The sequence below is a fragment of the Aquarana catesbeiana genome, linkage group LG08, assembly GCF_042186555.1.
Source record: "Aquarana catesbeiana isolate 2022-GZ linkage group LG08, ASM4218655v1, whole genome shotgun sequence".
Lineage (NCBI taxonomy): Eukaryota > Metazoa > Chordata > Amphibia > Anura > Ranidae > Aquarana > Aquarana catesbeiana.
In genome coordinates this window covers 50,055,164-50,070,800 of record NC_133331.1, presented here as the reverse complement: position 1 = coordinate 50,070,800, position 15,637 = coordinate 50,055,164, and the positions used below count along the sequence as shown (strand labels likewise).

The 15,637-nt window shown below is 45.1% G+C and overlaps 1 protein-coding gene across 1 annotated transcript in view; it reads right to left on the bottom strand.

Moving 5' to 3' along the window:
- LOC141105744 (pancreatic lipase-related protein 2-like) overlaps positions 1-15,637 on the bottom strand; it is a 165,537-nt gene that overhangs the window by 59,548 nt on the left and 90,352 nt on the right. Inside the window, exons 7-8 of the mRNA XM_073595825.1 lie at positions 9,971-10,090; positions 8,368-8,487 (exon numbers count right to left, since the gene is read on the bottom strand). Coding sequence (XP_073451926.1) covers positions 8,368-8,487; positions 9,971-10,090 — 240 coding nt within the window. The remainder of the gene's footprint in view (positions 1-8,367; positions 8,488-9,970; positions 10,091-15,637) is intronic.

The following is a 15,637-nucleotide window of genomic DNA, read 5'->3' as shown; positions in this document are numbered from 1 at the left end:
GATTACCCCCCGTCGCCAGTGTCACTAAGCAATCATTTTTCTGATCGCTGTATAAGTGTCGCTGGTGACGCTAGTTAGGGAGGTAAATATATAGGTTCGCCATCAGCGTTTTATAGCGTCAGGAACCCCCATATACTACCTAATAAAGGTTTTAACCCTTTGATTGCCCCCTAGTTACCCTTTCACCAGTGATCACCGTATAACTGTTATGGGTGACGCTGGTTAGTTTGTTTATTTTTTATAGTGACACCCGCCGTTTATTACCGAATAAAGGTTTAGCCCCCTGATCGCCCGGCGGTGATTTGCGTCGCCCCAGGCAGCGTCAGGTTAGTGCCAGTACCGCTAACACCCACGCACGCAGCATACGCCTCCCTTAGTGGTATAGAGTCTGAACGGATCAATATTTGATCCGATCAGATCTATACTAGCGTCCCCAGCAGTTTAGGGTTCTCAAAAACACAGTGTTAGCGGGATCAGCCCAGATACCTGCTAGCACCTGCGTTTTGCCCCTCCGCCCGGCCCAGCCCAGCCCACCCAAGTGCAGTATCGATCGATCACTGTCACTTACTTAGTCAGGCCTGATCCCTGCGATCGCTAACAGTTTTTTTGGTAGCGTTTTGGTGAACTGGCAAGCACCAGTGGCCTAGTACACCCCGGTCGTAGTCAAACAAGCACTGCAGTAACACTTGGTGACGTGGCGAGTCCCATAAGTGCAGTTCAAGCTGGTGACGTGGCAAGCACAAGTAGTGTCCCGCTGCCACCAAGAAGACAAACAGGCCCGTCGTGCCCATAGTGCCCTTCCTGCTGCATTCGCCAATCCTAATTGGGAACCCACCACTTCTGCAGCACCCGTACTTCCCCCATTCACATCCCCAACCAAATGCAGCCTGAGTACCCCTACCCAACGAACCCCCCCAAAAAAGATGTTGTGTCTGCAGCAAGCGCGGATATAGGCGTGACGCCCGCTATTATTGTCCCTCCTGTCCTGACAATCCTGGTCTTTGCATTGGTGAATGTTTTGAACGCTACCATACACTAGTTGAGTATTAGCGTAGGGTACAGCATTGCACAGACTAGGCACACTTTCACAGGGTCTCCCAAGATGCCATCGCATTTTGAGAGACCCGAACCTGGAACCGGTTACAGTTATAAAAGTTACAGTTAAAACAAAAGTGTAAAAAAAAAAAAAAAAAAAAAACACTAAAAAATATATAAAATAAAAAAAAATAGTTGTCGTTTCATTGTTCTCTCTCTCTATTCTCTCTCTATTGTTCTGCTCTTTTTTACTGTATTCTATTCTGCAATGTTTGATTGTTATTATGTTTTATCATGTTTGCTTTTCAGGTATGCAATTTTTTATACTTTACTGTTTACTGTGTTTTACTGTTAGCCATTTTTTTGTCTTCAGGTACGCCATTCACGACTTTGAGTGGTTATACCAGAATGAAAAAACAAGACAAGGAATTGGTCGCACACTGGAACTCCAAATTATCTCAATGTCATCTTTATTGTCAAAAAGGGGTCAGAAAGATACAGGCAATGGTAGACGTTTCACAAGCGATAGCTTGCTTGTTCACAACAAGCAAGCTATCGCTTGTGAAACGTCTACCATTGCCTGTATGGGTTGTGAACAAGCAAGCTATCGCTTGTGAAACGTCTACCATTGCCTGTATCTGTCTGACCCTTTTTTGACAATAAAGATGACATCGAGATAATTTGGAGTTCCAGTGTGCGACCAATTCCTTGTCTTGTTCGTCTTCCACAGTGGTGAGCCGAGGTCTGCACCTGTGATCCATCCTGCACCGGAGTTTGCCTGAAGCGGTGTGCTTCTCTCTGTTCTTTGCTGCGATATACCAGAATGATGCCTGCAGGTTTAGGTATCATCTTGGTATCATTCTTTTCAGCCAGCGGTCGGCTTTCATGTAAAAGCAATCCTAGTGGCTAATTAGCCTCTAGACTGCTTTTACAAGCAGTGGGAGGGAATGCCCCCCAACCCCCCCCCCCCCCCCACCGTCTTCCGTGTTTTTCTGTGGCTCTCCTGTCTCAACAGGGAACCTGAGAATTCAGCCGGTGATTCAGCCAGCTGACCATAGAGCTGATCAGAAACCAGAGTGGCTCCAAAAATCTCTATGGCCTAAGAAACCGGAAGCTACGAGCATTTCATGACTTAGATTTTGCCGGATGTAAACAGCGCCATTGGGAAATTGGGAAAGCATTTTATCACACCGATCATGGTGTGGTCAGATGCTTTGAGGGCAGAGGAGAGATCTAGGGTCTAATAGACCCCAATTTTTTCAAAAAAGAGTACCTGTTACTACCTATTGCTATCATAGGGGATATTTACATTCCCTGAGATAACAATAAAAATGATTAAAAAAAAAAAATGAAAGGAACAGTTTAAAAATAAGATAAAAAAGCAAAAAAATTATAAAGAAAAAAAAAAGCACCCCTGTCCCCCCCTGCTCCCGCGCTAAGGCAAACACAAGCGTTGGTCTGGCGTCAAATGTAAACAGCAATTGCACCATGCATGTAGTGGTAACCTGTAAAGGCTTTTAAAGGCTTTTAAAAATGTATTAATTTTGTTGCCACTGCACGTTTGTGCGCAGTTTTAAAGCATGTCATGTTTGGTATCCATTAACTCGGCCTAAGATCATCTTTTTTATTTCATCAAACATTTGGGCAATATAGTGTGTTTTAGTGCATTCAAGTTTTAAAAAGTGTGTTTTTTCCCCAAAAAAATGCGTTTGAAAAATCGCTGCGCAAATACTGTGTGAAAAAAAAAAATGAAACACCCACCATTTTAATCTGTAGGGCATTTGCTTTAAAAAAATATATAATGTTTGGGGGTTCAAAGTAATTATCTTGCAAAAAAAAATTATTTTTTCATGTAAACAAAAAGTGTCAGAAAGGGCTTTGTCTTCAAGTGGTTAGAAGAGTGGGTGATGTGTGACATAAGCTTCTAAATGTTCTGCATAAAATGCCAGGACAGTTCAAACCCCCCCCAAATGACCCCATTTTGGAAAGTAGACACCCCAAGCTATTTGCTGAGAGGCATGTCGAGTCCATGGAATATTTTATATTGTGACACAAGTTGCGGGAAAAAGACAATTTTTTAATTTTTTTTGCACAAAGTTGTCACTAAATGATATATTGCTCAAACATGCCATGGAAATATGTGAAATTACACCCTAAAATACATTCTGTTGCTTCTTCTGAGTACAGAGATACCACATGTGTGAGACTTTTTGGGAGCCTAGCCGCGTACGGGACCCCGAAAACCAAGCACCGCCTTCAGGCTTTCTAAGGGCATAAATTTTTGATTTCACTCTTCACTGCCTATCACAGTTTCGGAGGCCATGGAATGCCCAGGTGGCACAACCCCCCCCCCCCAAATGACCCTATTTTGGAAAGTAGACACCCCAAGCTATTTGCTGAGAGGTATAGTGAGTATTTTGCAGACCTCACTTTTTGTCACAAAGTTTTAAAAATTGAAAAAAGAAAAAAAACAATTTTTTTTCTTGTCTTTCTTCATTTTTAAAAACAAATGAGAGCTGCAAAATACTCACCATGCCTCTCAGCAAATAGCTTAGGGTGTCTACTTTCCAAAATGGGGTCATTTGGGGGGTTTTGTGCCACCTGGGCATTCCATGGCCTCCGAAACTGTGATAGGCAGTGAAGAGTGAAATCAAAAATTTACATCCTTAGAAATCCTGAAGGCAGTGATTGGTTTTCGGGGCCCCGTACGCGGTTAGGCTCCCAAAAAGTCCCACACATGTGGTATCCCCATACTCAGGAGAAGCAGCTAAATGTATTTTGGGGGGCAATTCCACATATGCCCATGGCCTGTGTGAGCAATATATCATTTAGTGACAACTTTGTGCAAAAAAAAAAAAAAAAATTGTCACATTCCCGCAACTTGTGTCAAAATATAAATTATTCCATGGACTCGACATGCCTCTCAGCAAATAGCTTGGGGTGTCTACTTTCCAAAATGGAGTCATTTGGGGGGGGGGGGTTTGCCATCTTGGCATTTTATGGCCTTCAAAACTGTGATAGTTAGTGAGGAGTGAAATCAAAAATTTACGCCCTTAGAAATCCTGAAGGCAGTGATTGGTTTTCGGGACCCCGTACGCGGCTAGGCTCCCAAAAAGTCCCACACATGTGGTATCCCCATACTCAGGAGAAGCAGTTGAATGTATTTTGGGGTGCAATTCCACATATGTCCATGGCCTGTGTGAGCAATATATCATTTAGTGACAACTTTTTGTAAATTTTTTTTTTTTTTGTCATTATTCAATCACTTGGGACAAAAAAAAAAATATTTAATGGGCTCAACATGCCTCTCAGCAATTTCCTTGGGGTGTCTACTTTCCAAAATGGGGTCATTGGGGGGGGGGGGTTGTACTGCCCTGCCATTTTAGCACCTCAAGAAATGACATAGGCAGTCAAAAACTAAAAGCTGTGTAAATTCCAGAAAATGTACCCTAGCTTGTAGACGCTATAACTTTTGCGCAAACTAATAAATATACGCTTATTGACATTTTTTTTTACCAAAGACATGTGGCCGAATACATTTTGACCTAAATGTATGAATAAAATTGAGTTTATTGGATTTTTTTTATAACAAAAAGTAGAAAATATAATTTTTTTTTCAAAATTTTCGGTCTTTTTCCGTTTATAGCACAAAAAATAAAATCCGCAGAGGTGATCAAATACCATCAAAAGAAAGCTCTATTTGTGGGAAGAAAAGGACGCAAATTTCGTTTGGGTACAGCATTGCATGACCGCGCAATTAGCAGTTAAAGCGACACAGTGCCAAATTGTAAAAAGTGCTCTGGTCAGGAAGGGGGTAAATCCTTCCGGGGGTTAAGTGGTTAATAAGTGCAAAAAATACCTGTTGATCCTGTGAACTGATATCTTCCTCTTCTCCCTGCTTGGGCTGACTTATCAAGTACATTGTTCCCAACAATCTCCAAGGACTACAACACCTCCCCTTTTTGTTATAGAACTGAGAAAAGGGGTAGGTGTTCTGTAGTGCTGTTCCAGGGTGGCAATGCTGTACAGTACAGTGAGTAAGCATTGTCAGCCTGGGACAGGAATCATGTCTTTGGCAGGATCACCAGGTGAAAATAAAGACACATTTAACCACTTAACCACTTAGCCTAACATCAATAGTATGTAAACTCTTGGAGGGGATGATAAGGGACTACATACAAGATTTTAGTAATAAGAATGATATCATTAGCAGTAATCAGCATGGATTCATGAAGAATCGTTCTTGCCAAACCAATCTATTAACCTTCTATGAGGAGGTGAGTTGCCATCTAGATAAAGGAAGGCCCTTAAGACGTGGTGTATCTGGATTTTGCAAAAGCATTTGACACAGTTCCCCATAAACGTTTACTGTACAAAATAAGGTATGGACCATAGGGTGAGTACATGGATTGAAAACTGGCTACAAGGGCGTGTTCAGAGGGTGGTGATAAATGGGGAATACTCAGAATGGTCAGGGGTGGGTAGTGGGGTCCACCAGGGTTCTGTGCTGGGACCAATCCTATTTAATTTGTTTATAAACGACCTGGAGGTTGGGATAAACAGTTCAATCTCTGTATTTGCAGACGATACTAAGCTAAGCAGGGCAATAACTTCTCCGCAGGATGTGGAAATCTTGCAAAAAGACCTGAACAAATTAATGGGGTGGGCGACTACATGGCAAATGAGGTTCAATGTAGAAAAATGTAAAATAATGCATTTGGGTGGCAAAAATATGAATGCAATCTATACACTGGGGGGAGAACCTCTGGGGGAATCTAGGATGGAAAAGGACCTGGGGGTCCTAGTAGATGATAGGCTCAGCAATGGCATGCAATGCCAAGCTGCTGCTAATAAAGCAAACAGAATATTGGCATGCATTAAAAGGGGGATCAACTCCAGAGATAAAACGATAATTCTCCCGCTCTACAAGACTCTGGTCCGGCCGCACCTGGAGTATGCTGTCCAGTTCTGGGCACCAGTCCTCAGGAAGGATGTACTGGAAATGGAGCGAGTACAAAGAAGGGCAACAAAGCTAATAAAGGGTCTGGAGGATCTTAGTTATGAGGAAAGGTTGCGAACACTGAACTTATTCTCTCTGGAGAAGAGACGCTTGAGAGGGGATATGATTTCAATTTACAAATACTGTACTGGTGACCCCACAATAGGGATAAAACTTTTTCGCAGAAGAGAGTTTAATAAGACTTGGGGCCACTCATTACAATTAGAAGAAAAGAGGTTTAACCTTAAACTACGTAGAGGGTTCTTTACTGTAAGAGCGGCAAGGATGTGGAATTCCCTTCCACAGGCGGTGGTCTCAGTGGGGAGCATTGATAGCTTCAAGAAACTATTAGATAATCACCTGAATGACCGCAACATACAGGGATATGTAATGTAATACTGACACATAATCACACACATAGGTTGGACTTGATGGACGTGTGTCTTTTTTCAACCTCACCTACTATGTAACTATGTAACTTCAATACCGGGTACTTTCCCCCCTTCCTGCCCAGGACAATTTACAGCTTTCAGTGCTGTTGCACTTTAATTGCGCGGTCATGCTACACTGCACCCAAACTAAATTTTCATAATTTTCTTCACATAAATAGAGCTTTCTTTTTGGTGGTATTTGATCACCACTGGGGTTTTTATTTTTTGCTAAACAAACTAAAAAAAAACAAAATTTTTGAAAAAAAATTTTTTTTTCTTTGTTTCGGTTATAAAATTTTGTTTTCTCTTTCACTGATGGGAACTGATGAGGCAGCACTGATGGGCACTGATGAGGCGGCACTGATGGGCACTGATCAGTTGGCACTGATAAGGTGGAACTGATGAGCACTGATGAGGAGGCACTGATACGTTGAATTGATGGGCACTGATATGCAGCACTGATGGGCACTGATAGGTGGAACTGATGGGCACTGACAGGTGGCACTGATGGGCACTGATAGGCGGCTGTGATGGGCACTGACAGGCGGCTGTGATGGGCATTGACAGACACCACTGACAAGTGGCACTGATGGGCAGCACTGATTATGAGGTACTGATGAGATACTGACAGGTGTTACTGCTGGGCACTGATTGGCACTGTGATGGGCACTGATTGGCACTGTGGTGGTCACTGATTGGCAGTGATATGGGCACTGACATCCGTTTCTGATGGGACACTGACTGGCATCTGATGGGCACTTATTGGCAGCTGTGGTGGCACATCTGATGGGGCTGTGTTGATAATCAATGTGCTGATTATTAGCACGGACCCCCCCTGACAGGGAGAGCCTTCAATTGGCTCTCCCTTTCAGCGCGAATCAAGGAATGCCGTTTACTGATGATGATGATCAGCTATGATTGGTCAGGTACCTCCGTCAGAGGCTCCATACCATGATCGGAGATGCAGTGTGTCAGACTAACATACAGCAACTATGATCGCTGTGCTGCATTCCCCCAAGGGTGCGCGCCGGCATGTTATCCTGCTGGACATCATATGACGCCCAGTCAGGATAACAGAACCACCGCCTGGCTGTCATTCTGCTATAGGCCGGGCGGGAAGTGGTTAAACTCTTGGCACCAACAGCACACAAATATGCGGTCTCTCGATGGGTGGGCCTTGGTGACGTGCGGTCACATATTTGCATGCATTATTGCAAAAACAGCTGTGCTGAGAGTGTGCACCCTGCACGCTTCCGGCACACTTACCGGTGGCTAACAGAAAGCCAATCCCAGCGGTCACATGATCATAAACCCCGCCCCACCTCCTGCCATCCAAAACCCCATAAAGGGCTGGGAGGCATTAAGGGGTTAAAGAAGTAAACAAATGCATCCATCATATCTAAGGACGGGTAAGCAATAACATCTTAAATGTTCAGATATGCTTTAAATTTAACAATTTATATGTTTAATTATTTTGTTTCTCCTTTATAATATACTGGATTTGTATACTGTATGATGTAATAAAGTGTAAAATTTATATCTGTTATAGAATTAAATGTAAGATATTAAATAAATCGGAGACAGACTATGATGTTGGCCATACGCATTTTCAGGCAATTTCAACTAATTTCATGCCACTATGAATGCAAATGCAATTTAAAGTATTTGCCAGTATCTAAGCACTGTACCACCCATGAGTTTTATGGCCCACAAAAATTTGGTAGATTCTGAAATCAAAACTGGGCTATATATTGACAACTTCAGTACAAATTATTAAAATATAGATTGAAATTGAATTGAAGCAGGAAAAGAAAATACTGCTAATAATTTTTTGTAGATATAAAGTAATTGTTATTTCCCACACAAAGCTAGTGTGTTTTTCTCATTATATAGTACATTTACCATTGGTTATTCGATCTAAGCTTCCAACTTTTAGGATCTCTGTCTTTTTGCATCCTGGCATGTGTTCTCCTCCATTTGGGAAGAAATCCAAGTGCCCGACAGTCTGACTCATTCCAAATCCTCCAAAATCGAAATAAGAAAAAAATAAAATAAATAATAATAATAAAAAAAATATATATATATTATTATATATATATATATCTATATATATATCTATATCCAGTATATATATATATATATATATATATAGATATCTATATCTATATATATATATATATATCTATATCTATATATATATATATATACTGTACATACAAACCTAATAACTGAAATCTCATATAAGCTTTATCATGGTAATGTTATTTCAAGGGGGAGACACTCTGATCTAAGGGGAGACTGATGGGCTGAGGTTTATTTGACATTTCTTTGCTTTGTTTTACTAAAGTTTTTTTTAATGGTTTTCTAAATCATATCACGCTGTTTACAAAAAAACGAATTACTGAGAAGTTTAGAGACCCCTGGTATAGTGCATAAGTTCCACTTCCACTTTCACTTTCTCATTGGGAAATCTGTATGCCGCCTTTATTTACATATCAATGCCGCCGGCCTCAGTTATTTACATAAAAATGCTGTCGCTATTTACAGTTATTTACATGTAAACACAGGGTCTGCAGGTGAGTCATCTGTACACAACAATAGGGCAGAGCTGGGCAGCATTAGTAGCAGCACTTCACGCTGAGATATCGGGACACAGCACAGGACTAAAACTTCAAGGGACAAGGGAATTTAACCTGGGGTAGTTGGCAAGTATAAAGCAGCTGCTTTGGGCCCCACAACAATGACAGGGCCCAGGGCAGCTGCCCCTTTTGCCCTGCCTTAAAGACGGCCTTGCTTCCCGCTATCATACCCTCTGCACTCCTCCGCTATACATACTGCCTACTGTCATACCCTCTGCACTCCTCTCCTGTACAAACTTCCCACTATAATACCTTCTGCACTCCTCTCCTGTACATACTGGCTACTGTCATACCCTCTGTACTCCTCTCCTGTAAATGCTGCCCGCTATCATACCCTCCACACTCCTCTCCTGTACATCTTGTCCATTGTCATACTCTCCGTACTCCTCTCCTGTACATTCTGCCCCCTGTCACACCCCTGAACATTCCTCTCCTGTGCATGCTGCCCACTGTCATACCCTCCACACTCCTTTCCAGTACATACTGCCTACTGTCTCTGCACACCTCTCTTGTACATATTGCCCACTGTCATACCCTCTGCACACCTCTCTTGTACATACTGTCACACCCCTTAACATTCTTCTCCTGTACATACTGCCCACTGTCATACTCTTCGCACTGCTCTTCTGTACATACTACCCACTATCATACTCTCTGCACACCTGTCTTGTGCATACTGTCATACCCTCTGCAATCCTCTTCTGTACATGCTGCTCACTGTCATATCCTCCGCACTCCTCTCCTGCCACACCTTCACAGTTCACTATTACAAGCTAGGACACTCCTTTAGCATTGCTTGCTCCCCAAACTTGCTCTTTATAGAATGAGCACACTTTTGCTAGTTATAGATAAAAATAAAGACTTACCAATATTGATCAGAGTTAGAGCTCCATCAGTGTGGATGGCGTCGACCAGCTTAGCATCTGACGGGTCCAGTCTGACCTCGATGGGTGTACCCTGAAAGTATGGCTGAGCCGGGTCCAATCCTGCATCAAAACATATGAGGACTGGTCAGTAGGGATGAGCTTCATGTTCGAATTGAACGCATGTTCGACTAGAACATTGCCTGTTTGGTCGTTTGCTGAATTCCGAACGATATGGGCCGTTGGCACCAAATTCGAGTGGAGCGGCACGGCCCATAATTCACTGCGGCATCGCAGTGCTTTGCTAGCTGATGATTGGCCAAGCATGCACTATGGACCGCATGCTTGGCCAATCACAGCGCTGTCTGTACAGAGAGCCGTAATTGGCCAAAGCCAGGTTGGCTTTGACCAAATATGGCTCAGGGGGCTTAGTACACGCCCCACACTATATAAGGCCGCCTGCACGGTGGCCCTGTGTAGTGTGTTCTGGCGTTGAGAGAGAGATAGATAGACAGAGAGACAGTGTCATTTGATTTAAGTTAGATAGAGTACTCAGGCGAGTCAGTTAGCTGCACTTACAGTGTATTGTGTATATATATATATATATATATATATATATATATACATCCTAGGTGTTGTGTGTGTGTGTATATATATATATATATATATATATATATATATATATATGTATATATATACACAATGTATTTAGTTTAGCTAGATCCATTCCTGTTATTCTCTTCCTACTACTGACAGGCAGGCAGGAGGCAGGTGTTTTTACAGTATTTACAGCTACCTGAAGAAAATTGCTGGTGTTCTTCTGATTCTATTAGTCCTATTAGCTACAGTATTTACAGTTAGTGTAGTGCGTCCTCTGCACAGTGTGCACCTAAAGCTACCTGAAGAAAATTAGGGGTGTTCTGATCCTATTAGTACAGTACCACAGGCAGCTGTAGTATTTACAAGTTAGTGTAGTGCGTCCTCTGCACGTGTGCACCGAAAGCTACCTAAAGAAAATTAGTGGTGTTCTTCTGATCCTATTCGTACAGTACCGCAGGCAGCTGCAGTATTTACAAGTTAGTGTAGTGCGTCCTCTGCACGGTGTGCACCGAAAGCTACCTAAAGAAAATTAGGGGTGTTCTTCTGATCCTAATAGTACAGTACCACAGGCAGCTGTAGTTTTTACAAGTTAGTGTAGTGCGTCCTCTGCACAGTGTGCACCTAAAGCTACCTGAAGAAAATTAGTGGTGTTCTTCTGATCCTATTAGTACAGTACCGCAGGCAGCTGCAGTATTTACAATTTAGTGTAGTGCGTCCCCTGCACAGTGTGCACCTAAAGCTACCTGAAGAAAATTAGTGGTGTTCTTCTGATCCTATTAATACCACGGGCAGGCAGCTACAGTATTTACAGTTAGTGTAGTGCGTCCTCTGCACAGTGTGCACCTAAAGCTACCTGGAGACAATTGCTGTTGTTCTGCTCCTATTAATACCATAGGCAGGCAGCTACAGTATTTACAGTTAATGTACTGTGTCCTCTGCACAGTGTGCACCTAAAGCTACCTGAAGAAAATTAGTGGTGTCCTTCTGATCCTATTAATACCACAGGCAGGCAGCTACAGTATTTACAGTTAGTGTAGTGTGTCCTCTGCACAGTGTGCACCTAAAGCTACCTGGAGACATTTGCTGTTGTTCTGCTCCTTTTACTACCACAGGCAGGCAGCTACAGTATTTACAGTTAGTGCACTGTGTCCTCTGCACAGTGTGCACCTAAAACTACCTGAAGAAAATTAGTGGTGTTCTTCTGATCCTATTAATACCACAGGCAGACAGCTACAGTATTTACTGTTAGTGTACTGCATCCTCTGCACAGTGTGCACCTAAAGCTACCTGAAGAAAATTGCTGTTGTTCCGCTCCTATTAATACCACAGGCAGGCAGCTACAGTATTTACAGTTAGTGTACTGCGTCCTCTGCACAGTGTGCACCTAAAGCTACCTGAAGACAATTGCTGGTGTTCTCATACTAATAATACTACAGGCAGGCAGTTGATTCTGCTAGCTGCAGTATCAGTATATATACATCCCAGCTCTGTGCAGGTACATCTCACTGCAGGCCATTAGTATGTCTGGAAGGCCAACAAGGAGAGGCAGACAGTCACAAGCCAATAAAAGAGGGCAAGCAGGCTCTGTGTCTAGAGGCAACAGTGCTGGTCGTGGAGACGGTGCATCCTCATCAGCACGTGGCCATGGGACACGCTTGTCCTTTTTTGCGGCAGCTGGCCGAAAACATGCGGAAGACTTGGCAAAGTGGATGACCAAGCCGTCCTCATCCTCTCTCACCCAGGCTCAGGGTACTTTGTATGGCAAAGCAGCTGCCAACGCGGCCTCTTCCCTCGGCTCAATGGCATCAGTCACTTCTTCCCTAGCCCCACCATGTCCTCCTGAGGAGTTCCCCGAACTGTTTGACCACAGTGTTGGGTACATGCTCCAGGAGGATGCCCAGCGTTTTGAAGGCTCCAATGATGGTACCCAGCTAGAGGAAGGCAGTAACGTGAGCCCAGAGAGAGGGGGTGCCCAAGAAGGACAGCAATCTGGCAGTCATGTTCCCCCAGCTGCAGCATACTGCCAGCTTTGCTCCAGTGATGAGGAGGGAGGGGATGATGAGGTTACTGACTCCACGTGGGTGCCTGATAGGAGAGAGGAGAAGAGAGGAGGAGGAGGAGGCACATCACCAATGAGGCAGGGGTCAGCACACCGATTGCATCACACCGCAGAGCTCCACATGTACAGGGCGCTGCTGTCTCTGCCGTTATTCCAAAAGTTCTTTGGTGTGGGCCTTTTTTGAGACGAGTGCATCAGATCCCATTGCTGCTATTTGCAACATATGTCTCAAGCGTATCTCTCGTGGCCAAAACATCTCCCGCTTGGGCACCACATGCTTGACCAGACATATGTTGACCTGCCATGCAGTTCGTTGGCAAGCGTACCTAAAAGACCCACACCAAAGAACAAAGAGGACCTCTCCTTGTTCCTCATCAGCTGGGATCTCCAACCCCATTATACCTTCAGTCCTCTCTGAGACCTGCACTGAGAGAAATGAAGGTGGTGTAGAATTAGGTGTGTCACAGCCAAGTACTTGGGGGCAATCTGCTATCGGTACACCAACGTCAGATTGTACCAGGCAAATTTCCCTGCCCCAGCTGCTGCACCGCCGAAAGAAGTTCACTCCCAGCCATCCACATGCACATGCTAGCTTGGCTAAATTGCTAGCACTTCAACTGCTGCCTTTTCAGTTGGTAGACTCTGCCCCCTTCCGTGAGTTTGTGGAATGTGCGGTTCCTCAGTGGCAGGTTCCCAAACACCACTTTTTCTCCCGGAAGGCGATTCCGGCTCTCTACTGGCATGTGGAAGGCAATGTCTTGGCCTCGCTGGACAGAGCGGTCAGCGGTAAGGTGCATATTATCGCTGACTCATGGTCCAGCAGGCATGGACAGGGACGTTACCTATCTTTTACTGCGCACTGGGTGACTCTTCTGGCAGCTGGGAAGGATGCAGGACAGGGTGCAGTAGTGTTGGAGGTTGTTCTGCCACCACGCCTCCAAAATACTACTAGTGGTGATTCTGCCACACCTCTCTCCTCCACCCCCTCCTCTTCTTCTTCCTCCATGGCCTCTCCCTGTGCTGATTTGAATTCAGAACCAGCGGTGCTCCGTAGACGTTCAAGGGGCTACGCAAGCACGCAGGCCAAAAGATGCCATGCGGTGCTTGAGCTGGTGTGCTTGGGGGACAGGAGCCACACGGGGCAGAGATTCTGTCAGCTCTGCAGGGGCAGGTTCAGAGGTGGTTGACGCCACGCCAGCTTAAGGCAGGCATGGTGGTTTGCGACAATGGCACCAACCTCCTCTCCGCCCACCGACAGGGACAACTGACCCACGTGCACTGTTTAGCTCACGTCCTTAACTTGGTGGTGCAGCGGTTCTTGGGCAGGTACCCAGGCTTACAGGTTGTCCTGAGGCAGGCCAGGAAAGTCTGTGTGCATTTCCGCAGGTCATATAATGCCAGTGCTCAGCTGGCTGACCTCCGAAAGGAATTTAACCTGCCCAAGAACCGCCTAATCTGTGACATGCCCACCAGGTGGAACTCAACGTTGGCCATGCTGCAGCGGCTGCACATGCAGCAGAGGGCCATCAATGAGTACCTGTGCGACTATGGCACCAGGACAGGGTCAGGGGAGCTTGGTTTTTTTCCCCACGCCAGTGGGCCATGATCAGGGATGCATGCACTGTCCTGTCACCATTTGAGGAGGCCACGAGGATGGTGAGCAGTGACAGTGCATGCATCAGTGACACTGTCCCCCTTGTCCACTTGTTGGAGCACACGCTGCGTGGAATAATGGACAGGGCACTTGAGGCAGAACAGAGGCAGGAAGAGGAGGACTTCCTTAGCTCTCAAGGCCCCCTTTATCCAGACAGTGTTTCTGGGTGCCCGCCGATCACACAGGAAGAGGAAGAGGAGGAGGAAGAGGAGGATTGTGTCAGCATGGAGGTGGAGCCTGGCACTCAGCATCAGCAGCAGTCTTTAAGGGATCATTTACAGTCCCAAGAAACCCATGGACTTGTACGTGGCTGGGAGAAGGTGGCTGCCGATCATGTCGTCCCTAGTGACCCAGAGGACTCCGGACTGAATGCCTCAGCAAACCTACACTGCATGGCCTCCCTGATCCTGCAAAGCCTGCAGAAGGATCCTCGTATTCGTGGTATCAAGGAGAGGGATCAATACTGGCTGGCAACCCTCCTTGATCCACGTTACAAGGGTAAGGTTGCGGACCTTATCTTGCCGTCGCAGAGGGAGCAGAGGATGAAACATCTTCGGGAGGCCTTGCAGAAAGGTCTGTGCAACGTGTACCCAGAGACTGGGAGGTTACAAACTCCTGTTCCTGGACAACGTGTTGCTGAGGCTTCGGTCAGTCAAAGAAGGAGCGGTGGAGAAGGTGGCTGACTGATGCGTTCCGACAATTTTTTAGTCTGCAGCCCCAAGGTATGATCGATTCCAGCAACCATCGCCAGCGTCTGTTTTACATGGTGCAGGAATACCTAGGGGCAAGATCTGACTTGGACACCTTTCCCACCGAAAATCCTCTGGGTTACTGGGTCTTGAGAATGGATCACTGGCCAGAGCTTGCACAGTATGCAATTGAGCTACTGGCCTGTCCTGCATCCAGCGTTCTTTCGGAATGCACATTCAGTGCTGCTGGAGGTTTTGTAACCGATCACAGGGTGCGCCTGTCCACCGACTCGGTCGATCGACTGACCTTCATAAAAATGAATCAATCTTGGATCACCACCAGCTACCAAGCACCTGATGCTGATGTAACTGAATAATTTTTTTTGAAATGTCAGATCCCTTCAAGACTGCCTATGCTGATGCTGAGTGACTATCCTGTTATGCTGAGTGACTATCCTCTTCCTCCTCAATGATCATGCTGATAGCTTGTAAGAATATTTTTGGTTCTGGGCGCTGCCACCAGTGGCTAAGGCCCAATTTTTCAGCCCCTGTTTAACAGGGGCGTGTAATTACAATTTTTGATGCAATATTTTGCAAGGAGGGTTCGTTGCTGCACTCAACTAGAGTATCTGTGAGGGGTTGTGGCACCAGCACCAGTGCCTAAGGCC